The sequence below is a fragment of the Carcharodon carcharias genome, chromosome 2, assembly GCF_017639515.1.
Source record: "Carcharodon carcharias isolate sCarCar2 chromosome 2, sCarCar2.pri, whole genome shotgun sequence".
Classification (NCBI taxonomy): domain Eukaryota; kingdom Metazoa; phylum Chordata; class Chondrichthyes; order Lamniformes; family Lamnidae; genus Carcharodon; species Carcharodon carcharias.
The window spans coordinates 107,910,529-107,921,959 of record NC_054468.1 but is presented as its reverse complement, the minus strand read 5'-3'; the positions used below and the strand labels follow the sequence as shown (position 1 = coordinate 107,921,959).

At 43.7% G+C, this 11,431-nt stretch overlaps 1 protein-coding gene across 1 annotated transcript; it reads right to left on the bottom strand.

The window, feature by feature from the left end:
• Positions 1 to 10,802: 10,802 nt before the first annotated feature.
• On the bottom strand, positions 10,803 to 11,151 carry LOC121289940 (cysteine-rich and transmembrane domain-containing protein 1-like). Its single transcript, XM_041209951.1, is given in 2 exon segments — positions 10,803 to 10,940; positions 10,942 to 11,151. Coding segments are annotated over 2 exon segments (318 nt in total). The 5' UTR covers positions 11,122 to 11,151.
• Positions 11,152 to 11,431: the final 280 nt, after the last annotated feature.

The following is an 11,431-nucleotide window of genomic DNA, read 5'->3' as shown; positions in this document are numbered from 1 at the left end:
CTATAATAAAGGATTGCATGTAAGCTGAACAGCAAAAGGAGCATAAATTGAAAAGCAGAGTACTGTGGATGCTGGAAATCTGAAATAAAAACAGAAAATGCTGGAAAAAACTCAACAGGTCTGACAGCATCTGTGGACAGAGAAATAGAGTTAACTTTTCTGCCCTGTGACCTCTTATCAGAACAAGAAAAAATTAAAAATGTAATAGTTTTTGAGCAAGGGGTGAGTGGTACAAGGTTAAAAGGAAGATCTGTAATAGGATGAAAGACAGATGGGCCTGGAGGTCAAACTCTTCTGTTTTTTTTTTAATTCATAGGCTACGAGCATCACTGGCTGGGCCAACATTTATTGTACAGCCTAATTGCCCTTGAAAAGGTGGTAGTGAGCTGTCTTCTTGAACCGCTGCAGTCCATGTGGTGTAGCTACACCCACAGTGCTGTTGGGGAGGGAGTTCCAGGATTTTGACCCAGTGACAGTGAAGGAACGGTGATATATTTCCAAGTCAGGATGATGAGTGGCTTGGAGGAGAACTTCCAGGTGGTGGTGTTCCCATGTCTCTGCTGCCCTTGTCCTTCTAGATGGTCACAGTTGTGGGTTCGGAAGGTGCTGTCTAAGGAGCCCTGGTGAGTTTCTGCAGTGCATCTTGTAGATGGTATACACTGCTGTCACTGTGTATCGGAGGTTGATGGAGTGAATGTTTGTGGAAGGGGTGCCAATCAAGTGGGCTGCTTTGTCCTGGATGGTGTCACGCTTCTTGAGTGTTGTTGGAACTCATCCAGGCAAGTGGGGAGTATTCCATCACACTCCTGACTTGTGCCTTGTAGATGTTGGACAGAGTTTGGGGAGTCAGGAGGTGAGTTACTCGCCACAGGATTCCCAGCCTCTGACCTGCTCTTGTAGCCACAGTATTTATATGGCTAGTCCAGTTCAAATTGCTGTTGTAGGAGGAAGGGAACATGATTGTCGAAGGAAAATGAGGAGGGAGGAAGAAGAAGGGCAGGTGGGAGAATTGGGAAGGGAGAGATGAATGAAAAGGAGAAAGGAGGGGGCAAGTAAAAGGAAAGGGAGAAGGGGAGGAAGGATAAAGGAAAGGTAGCAGAGGGGAAATGATGAAAGGGAGGAGGAGATGGAAGGGAACCAGGAGGAAGAGGAGGAAGGAGGGAAGAGGCATGGGAGGAGGAGAACAGATCGGGACAGTGACTGGGATGGTTGATGGAAGGAGGGAAAAGGGATGGGGAAGGTCATGAGATGGGAGAGTGGAAGAGAGGAGAGGGAAGGGGTTAGGTGGAGAACAGAAGAACATGAGAAATTATAGCAACAGGAGCCCACATGGACACTTGTGATAGCTCTGACATTCAAAAAGATTATGGCTGATCTTTCCCGCCCAATCCCCATATCCCCTGATTCACATAGAGCCTAAAAATCCATCAATCTCAACCTTGACTATCCCCAATGACAGAACATCCGCAGCTCTCTGAGGTAAAGAATTCCAAATATTCACAACCTTTTGAGTGAAATGATTGATTCTTTTCTCTGAGGCTGTACCACAATGTTCTAGACTCTCCAGCCAGGTGTCAAGCCCCTCCAGGATCTTATATACTTCAACAAGACAACCATTCATTCTTCTAAACTCCAGAAAGTGTAATCCTATTCTGCTCAACCTCTCCTGATTGGCCAACCCTCTCATGTCAGGAGTCAGTCTAATGACAATTCACTGCACCAGCTCCAATGCAACTATACCCTTCCTTAGTTAAGAAGACCCCAAGATTGTTCACAGTTCTCCAGGTGCGGTCTCACCAAAGTCCTGCACATTTGTAGAAAGATTTCCTTACTCTTCTACTCCAACCATTTTGCAATGAAGGTCAACATGCTATTTGTCTTCCTAATGCTTGTCATGCCTACATAACAGCTTTCTGTGTTTCATGTATGAGGATACTCAAATCTCTCTGAATACCAATGATTAAATGTTTCTTACCATTTAAAAAGTATTCTGCTTTGTTATTCTTCCTACAAAAGTGATAAACCTCACATTCCCCTACATTATGCTCCATCTGTTATCTTATTGCCCAATTGCCTATCCTGTCCATATCCCTTTGCACCCTCTTTGTGTCCTCCTTACAGCTTACTGGGAGAAAATTTAATAACATTATTAGTCTGGGCTCTGCCTTGGAGAGACCAAGTGTCTTCCTTGGACAGGTTGGTGTACTGAATGGATTGCAGCTATCTCTGTGGTGTGCTCTATCACAGATCAGTAGAAGTGATGAGTCCCAGTCTCAAGCGAGTGGCCGAGGCACAATTGGAGCCCTGCATGTTATCTTTCTCAGGATGACTTACAGCTTGTTCCTTCATCAGTTCCTCACACAATGGTCATAGTGCCAGTAAACCAGCTGGGCTAGACATCCCTTGTGCCAGCCAAGGTGCAGCAATCTGAAGTTACCAATCACAACCAGCACAAGGACTCCCACATGAGCAGCAGCAGCTTTGCTGAGGCCATTAGGGGAACATGTCATAGGGGCAGTAATATTCGGAAACCTTCTTCTAAGAAAAACACAAGAAAGACACTGGCATTTGAATGAAAAATAGATGGAAGACTATTATTATGGTGGGAATTAAATTCATCACTTTTATCATATTTGACACTTTGTTCTACATAGTCATGTTATAGCAGCTTCTATCTATTTCATTCACATATGTCATTCACATAGAATCTGATTGGTTTCAATGTTCTGGAATGAAGGGTTGAAGGATGTAACAACAACTGGTCACAGAGTCACAGAATCACACAGTGCAGAAGAGGCCCTTGGACCCATAGAGTCTGCACTGACACGTGAGAAACACCTGACCTACCTACCTAATTCCACTTACCAGCACTTGGCCCATAGCCTTGAATGTTATGACGTGCCAAGTGCTCATCCAGGTGCTTTTTAAAGGATGTGAGGCAACCCGCCTCCACTACCTTGAAGGCAGTGCATTCCAGACTGTAACCACTCCCTGGGTAAAAAAGGTTTTCCTCACATCTCCCCTAAACCTCCTGCCCCTCACCTTGAACTTGTGATCCCTCGTGACTGAGCCTTCAACTAAAGGGAACATGGAGAGAGTTAATGGAGAGAGTTAAGTTTTCAGACAAGGGAGTGAGCAGGTCATAGGAATCGCCAAGTGGTTAACTCATCTCTTAATGCAAAGTGTTGAGTTGGTGCTGCTTGTCATGCTGCTTCCTTATCTGCCTTTGGTCTGACTCAACCAACGAGGACTGCTGTTGCTCCTGTGCTTCCTCCAAATTCAGACCACTCTGTGGCCTAGAACACAGCACTCCATTATGAGAAGGGATCATAATGAGGGGAGGAAGAGGTGTGTGCATATCATATGGAACCACAATACCTGTCAAAATACCAGAACCTCTGCTTTGTCAGCCCCATCCTGTGCTCAATCATCATCCTGCTGTTCCATGGGTGATTATACCATGTGGTTCAGGCATGGTGGGGTTGTGGAGGGTTTTAGTGGGCCATGTGTGTGGAAAATATCCCTAATTTCCCAGCAAACTGCCATGTCCCTGGAGTGGTTGAATTTTGGCGGGGAAGTTGTAGTCACAGGGAAAAAACAGGAATTTTATGCTGAACCTTTATAAAGGTCTGGTTAGGCCACAACTAGAGTATTGCATTCAGTTCTGGTAACCACACTTAAAGAGGCATGTGCAGCCTCACAAGATGTAGAGAGGATTCACTGGGGATTTTAACTACAAGTTAGGTTGGAGAACCTGGGATTGTTCTCCTTTTTTTAATTCATTCACAGGACGTGGGCATCACTGGCTGGGCCAGCATTTATTGCCCATCCCTAGTTGCTGTTGAGAAGGTGGTGGTGAGCTGCTTTCTTGAATCACTGCAGTCCATTTAGTGTACGTACACCCACAGTGCTGTTAGGGAGGAAATTTTAGGATTTTGAGCCAGCGACAGTGAAGGAACGGCCGGTATATTTCCAAGTCAGGGTGGTGAGTGGCTTGGAAGGGAACTTGCAGGCGGTGGTGTTCCCATGTGCCTGCTGCCCTTGTCCTTCTAGATGGTAGCAGTCGTGGGTTTGGAACGTGCTATCTAAGGAGCCTTGGTGAGTTCCTGCATCTTGTAGATGATACACACTGCTGCCACTGTGTGTCGGTGGTGGAGAGGGTGAATGTTTGTGAATGGGGTGCCAATCAAGCAGGCTGCTTTGTCCTGGATGGCGTCAAGCTTCTTGAGTGCTTTTGGAGCTGCACACATCCAGGTAAGTGGAGAGTATTCCATCATGCTCCTAACTTGTGACTTGTAGATGGTGGAAAGGCTTTGGGGAGACAGGAGGAAAGTTACTCGCTGCAGGATTCCTCACTTCGGATTTTCTCTTGTAGCCACAGTATTTATATGGCTAGTCCAGTTCAGTTTCTGGTCAATGGTAACCCCCAGGATGTTGATAGTGGGGGATTCAGCGATGGTAATGCCATTGAATGTCAAGAGGCAATGGTTAGATTCTCTCTTGTTGGAGATGGTCATTGCCTGACACCTGTGTGACGCGAATGTTACTTGCCACTTTTCAGCCCAAGCCTGGATATTGTCCAGATCTTGCTGCATTTGGACATGGGCTGCTTCAATATCTGAGGAGTCACAAATGGTGCCAAACATTATGCAATCATCAGCAAACATCCCCACTTCTGACCTAATGATGGAAGGAAGATTATTGATGAAGCAGCTGAAGATGGTTGGGCTTAGAACACTAGCCTGAGGAACACCTGCAGTGATGTCCTGGAGCTGAGATGACTGACCTCCAACAATAACAACCATCTTCCTTTGTGCTAGGTATGACTCCAACCAGTGGAGGGTTTTCCCTGATACCCACTGACTCCAGTTTTGCTAGGTTTCCTTGATGCCACACTTGGTCAAATGCTGCCTTGATGTCAAGGCCAGTCACTCTCACCTCACCTCTTGAGTTCAGCTCTTTTGTTCATGTTTGAACCAAGGCTGTAATGAGGTCGGGAGCTGAGTAGCCCTGGTGGGACCCAAACTAAGCCTCAGTGAGCAGGTGATTGCTAAGCAAATGCCACTTGATAGCACTGTTGATGACTGCTCACAACAATTTACTGATGATTGACAGTAGGCTGATGGGGCGATAATTGGCCAGGTTAGACTTGTCCTACTTTTTGTGGCTAGGACATATCTGGGCAATTTTCCACATTGCCGTGTAGATATCAAAAGTGTAACTGTACAGGAACAACTTGACTAGGGGCGCAGCAAGTTCTGGAGCACAAGTCTTCAGTGCTATTGCCCGAACATTATCAGAGCCCATAGCCTTTGCAGTATCCAGTGTCTTCAACCATTTCTTTATATCATGTGGAGTGAATCAGTTTGGCTAAAGACTGGTTCTATGATGCTGGGGACCTCTGGATGAGGCCAAGATGGATCATCCTCTCGGCACTCCTGGCTGAAGATTGTTGCAAATGCTTCAGCCTTATCTTTTGCACTGATGTGCTGGGCTCCTCCATCATTGAAGATGGGGATATTTGTGGAGCCTTCACCTCCAGTGAGTTGTTTAATTGCCCACTACCACACATGACTGGATATGGCAGGATTGCAGAGCTTGGAGGAAAGGAGATTGAGGGGAGATTTGAAAGAGATATACAAAGTTATGACAGATTTAAATAAGTTAGACAATGAAGAATTGTTCCCATTAGCTGATCCTACAAAGACTAGGGAACACAAGTTTAATGTTGTGGGAAAGAGATGTAGGAGTGTGATGTGAGGAAGAACTTCACTATACATTGAGAAATGATGACCTGGAACTCACTCCCTACGAGGACAGTGGGAACAGAGACAATCAATGATCTCAAAGGGAAATTGGATGGACACTTGAAGGAAGTAAACTTGCAGGGCTACAGGGATAGAGTGGGGGAATGGGGCTGACTGGATTGCTCTACAGACAGCCAGTGTGGACTCAAACAGCCTCATTGCCTCCATCCATGCCACAATTAATCTCTGATCTTTTCAGGTAGCATATTCTAGATCCTGACAACTCTAAGTGAAAACAATTCTTCTCATCTCCCCTCTAGATCTTTCATCAATAATTTCAAATCTATGACCTTCGGTTATTGACCCACTCACCAGATGGAACATCCTTTCTCTCTCGATTCTATCAAAATCCCTTATCATTTTGAAAACCGCCATTCAACCACCTCTTAACCTTCTCTGTTATAAGGACAACCGTCCAAACTTTTCTAACCTTTCCTCATAACTGAAGCTGCTCAGCCCTGATAACGTTCTGGTAAAACTCCTTTGCATAATTTCTAAGGCCTTTACGTCTCTTCTCAGGTTTGGTGCTCAGAATTGTTCCTAATATTCCATCTGAGCCCCAACCAGTGATTTATAAAGTTCTAGCATGATCTCTTCTTTTTTTCCCAAAAATATACTTTAGTCATAAAATTTGTAAAAGTAGATTACAAAACATTTCAACATGACATTTACATAAAGTGCCATAAAACTTGACTTGTCTCCATACAGTGTGTTCCACGCTTAGGTGCCTCTACACAATTATAATTACTTTGATATTTTCAGTGCACTTTCCATGTCAGGCATACAGCCTGGGGGCAAAACATTTCAAGTTGAAAGATTACAGAAAGTGCAAGAGGTTTCAACCTTCCTTCATATAGCCTGTTCCTCTTTGAAGTGTCTCAATACAATTTCAATACTTTGTATTCATATTCAATGTTAGGCATCCAACCCGAGGGGGTTCTACTAATTTTCCAGCCCTTTGGTACACTATGGCTGTAAGGCCTTAGACACGACCCTTCCCCATTGAGCGTCTTATATGCAATTAATCTATATGATTTTTAGTCACCTTATCAACTTGTCCTGCCATCTTTAAGGATTCATGTACACCAAGGTCTCTTTGCTTATCTGCATGTGCCAAAATCACTTTTCTATATATACATTTTAAAGTCCTGATGTTATCATGTTTTTTCAAGTGCATCACTGTTTTTTAAAATCTGTCACATTTCGATGTAATTGACTGATTGTTGTGTTACTCATATACCATGATTCATAATTCAGGTCATTATATTAATCACAATTAAGGCAACTAAGTTATGTTTCATGAGACAGCAAAATAAAATTGTGAATCTGATATACAGAAATAAAAATACAAACCTGCTATAGACAAATCTGATATTGCTGGAAATGCCATCAGTATCTGAAAAAAGAAAAATAAGTCAATATTTGGGGTATCATCCTTTCACCAGAATTAAACTGCCAGTTAAGCATACTTATATTCTCCTAGACTGTGGGGCTCCAGGTAGCTGGCCCTACCCACCATGCTCAACTCAAAGGAATGAAGCCTGTCTGACACATTGAGGTGAATTTTCATCTTAAAATGTTTCGTTAGTCATAATTTTCCTCTGATTTTCATTTCACTGAAACCAATGGATATGAAAGCCATTGGGTTTTATGATGGGCGAGTGATGTACTGACCACTTGGAAAAAGTTGAGATATAATGGCTGATTGTAACTTTTGACAGTGACAGAAAAGTCATATCAGATTGATCGCTGGTTATATCAGAGAGAAGATTCAGGCATTCTGTATATTGGGAAGTGGTTCTGCTACTGTCAGTTTTCTACCACTGTCGAATATTGAAATCAATTTCATAGTCTTAAAATGCTGCTTTAAATCTTTTATACCTGTATCCATAACCAACACATTCTAGCAGTATTTTTTCACTGTCATGTAAATTACTGAGCCTTTTAGCAGTGTAAATTTTGGGAAATTGGGATGGATTAAATCACATCATTGGGTGTAATTTTAATATACAGTAAACTAGAGTTGATGGAAATCCAAAATCCAAACAGATATTGGATCTGAAGAGAAGAGAAAGAAAGACTTGCTTCTATAAAACACCTTTTATGATTTCTAGATATCTCAAAGTGTTTTGCAGACAAAAGTACCTTCAAAGTGCAGTCACTGTTGCATTGAAGAATGGAGTTCTCAGTGGTTTGAATATGGACATTCATCTATTTTATATCCATTAACCCATCAGAGAACCTACTGTAAGCTTTCTTCTGATAGATCCCAAACCATCAGCCAACAAGAGCTGACATCTACTTTATAGTCTGTCTCATGTTGTTTCTGAGAAAGCAGGCCAAAAATCCTTGGACATAATCTCAGCAGAAGTGGAGATTGTAGAGTCAGGGTAGGTCACTCCATTTACATACGTTGGTTATGTGCCTGCCTCATCAGAAGTGCATCCTAGGTCCCAGCAGCATGACCACACCAGAAAATCCAGTGACTGATGCCTTTCCCAGGAAAGGAATATTGGGCAACCTTTCCCATGAAACAGAGTAGAAATGCTTCCATCATGCTGACTTGGATTTCTGGGCAGCAGATATCACTTGTCAGTGAATATACAAATTGGCCCCATCAATCTTACTCAGATCTAATCCTGGGCTGGGAATGTGAGAAATACCAGGGAAGGCAGACCCTGGTTCCATGCCCTACAACACCACTGGCAATGACTCTGCCCATTTATACATACCCGTGAAATCCCTGAACACCAGGCTGGATCCCAGCATAGATTACAACCCTTTCAGTGCAGTCCAACCAGAGTTGTGAGGGGACTGTGCCAGAAGAGCTCAGGAGTTTTGACCCTAGAATTTAGCAGTAAGAGGCAATGGACTGAATTTAATGGAGTGGGGGGGGCGGGTGGGGGAGGAGGCACGTATTGCTCCCCAGCCCCCACCCCTGGAGGAAAGCCAGTGGCACACTGACTGATGCTCAGCAAGGCCGCCCTGCAGCAATTATACGCTGCAGGTGGCCTCAAGCAGGTGAGAGTCAGACCTCCACGCCTCAGTGCGAGGAAGTCTGACCCCTTGGTGGGAGGAAGTCCTGCCCTCGAGAGATGCCAGCCAATCTGATTGGCTGATAGCTTTAGCAGTCACAGCAGCATCAAAGCTCAGTAGTGGGCACTGCAGGGACTTCAAGGAGGCCCACAGAGATAGATGGATCCCAGACTAAGGTAAGTCACGGGCTTTTAGGGTGGGACGGAATCAGGAAGCCTATAGAGAGGACTTTGTGGGCTGAGGGCTGAGTGGGGAGGAACAAAATGAGGGGGTAACATCTTGGCGGGGGGGGGGGGGGGGGGGGGGGGGGGGGCGGTGTTGGTGAGGGGTGCCTCGATTCACACAGCACAATTCTCAAAAGATGCACACCCCCTTTCTTCTCACCTTTACCAGTTATTTTAAAAACACAGCATTCTGAATCTCACCCTGCCCACAACAACCATATTATTCTGCTCAGTTAGCTTGTTGAATGTTAAGAGCCGCTAATGTTAACTTTACCCTGGAAGGCTCTAATACATGTAATAAACATAACTTATCTGTTTGATCTTAAAATATATAAGGAATGGACATGTATACAGTCCACATACTAGAAACGTTTATATTGTGCTGAGCTTTGACAGCAACCTTTTTGAGAAAAAGATAAACCCTGTTGATACCAGGGATGGTCTTTGAATAAATGGATACAATACGAGTGCTTCATAAACCGCATTATTATCACACTGCATGATGGAACACCCTGCAATATTGCCATACAAACGTCAAACCCCAAAATACCACCAGGCTGTTAGTGCGTAAACATGCAATGGATAGCTCCAGCTGAGCTGCATTGCATCTGATTTTCCACTTTTATGCTTGCAGCTCACCAACATTACTAACCACTCTGTCAGCAATCACACATCCAAACATAACTTAGACCTCTTTATTTTCTATGATCCCACCTAATTCTGTTTGATTTCTAATACAAGCAGGCTGACCACTATTATTATCCATATGTAGTCCAGGATACCCAACATAATTGAATTTAACTCCAGAGCAAGGCAAAGCTCCTCACTGAATGTTCCTTAATCTGACTTTTTTTTTCATTTGGATCTGGGCATTGCTGGCTAGGCCAGCATTTATTGCCCATCCCTAACTCCCCTTGTTCAGAGAGCATTGAAGAGTCAACCACATTGCTGTGGGCTTGGAGTCACATATAGGCCAGATCAGGTAAAGACAGCAGATTTCCTTCCCTAAAGGACATTAGTGAACCAGATGGGTTTTTATGACAATCTGCATTGGTTATCATCAGATTTAATTCCAGGTTTTTATTGAACTCAAATATCACCATCTGCTGTGAGTGGGATTTGAACCCAGGTCCCCAGAGAATTACCCTGGGTCTCTGGAATACCAGCTAGTGACAACACCACTATGCCACCACCACCTCCCCCCATTTCTTACAGTAATCCATCACGTGAAAGCACAGTTGGGCTAATGGTATGAAATCATAGTCCTGGTGTTTTATTTCAATTGAAAGGGTTTGTCTTTAATGCGGAATATACAGTTCCAATAGTATAATAAACTAAAACACAGCAATTTTTACTTTATTTTCTCCATTTCTAGCAATTCAAGTTCCACAAGAAATATTAGTACTTATTTTACAGAAGTCAGAAACAGAAGTTAAGTTGCACCCATTTTCATTAAGTATCAAATTGAATCCTTGTTTAAAAAATGATTATCTGCATAAATTAACATTTGCTTATTATTTGGGCAGGCCATCCTAAGACATTGCATCACACTGACAGAACTTGTCATCCAGTTATTCAGTTACTAAGCTAGTGCCATTATGTGACCAAGAAACAGAAGTCTTTAACAGGCATCTTTTGGAAAAATAAAACAGCAGGTTGGCATTTGAGCTTTGATTTGAAGTTCAAACAGCAAGGAAGTCTGGTACATGGGGAATTTCCATGTAGTTGTGGGACTTTAAGTCAACATATCCCAAAGGCAACTGCAGCAGAGGGCAGTCCAGCATGCTGTCAAGCATGTATCTCCAGTGTCCTCCCTTCTGCGATCTTCTACAACGTAAACTGTGCTTTTTTGGAGCACCTGTGTAAACCATTCCTGGTTGAGGAGGTACATTCTGCCAGCCATATTGTGGATAACCTTGATGCACAGGTTGTCCTCCTGGAGGAGGTGGATAACCAGGGTAAGCAGCATTAGGGCCTGTACCATGGTGTTGTGGATAAGCTGGATATGGACCAGTTGGGCCTGGCTCAGGATAAGATGGTGGGTTCTTGTTCATTTAGGATGCTAAACTGAAGTGCTTCTGTGACTGTGCATTTCGCTTTGTCTCCGCTCCACCTGTCCTGCCCTCCTCCTGCTGCTGCTTCGCTATATTCACAGCTTCCTGTGAAGCCTGAACCAGTGGGACTACCAACTGAGAATTCAGGGATCCATGGACAGCAATCCATGTGCTTCTGAATTCACAATTGGTGCTCTTGGTCAATTAAGAGCAATTTTGTAAAATGGTTCCTGCTGGCCTGTTCCAGAAGCTCTGGAATGTACCTTAAAATGCCAACAGATGGCACCACTATCCTCTTACCTACATTTAC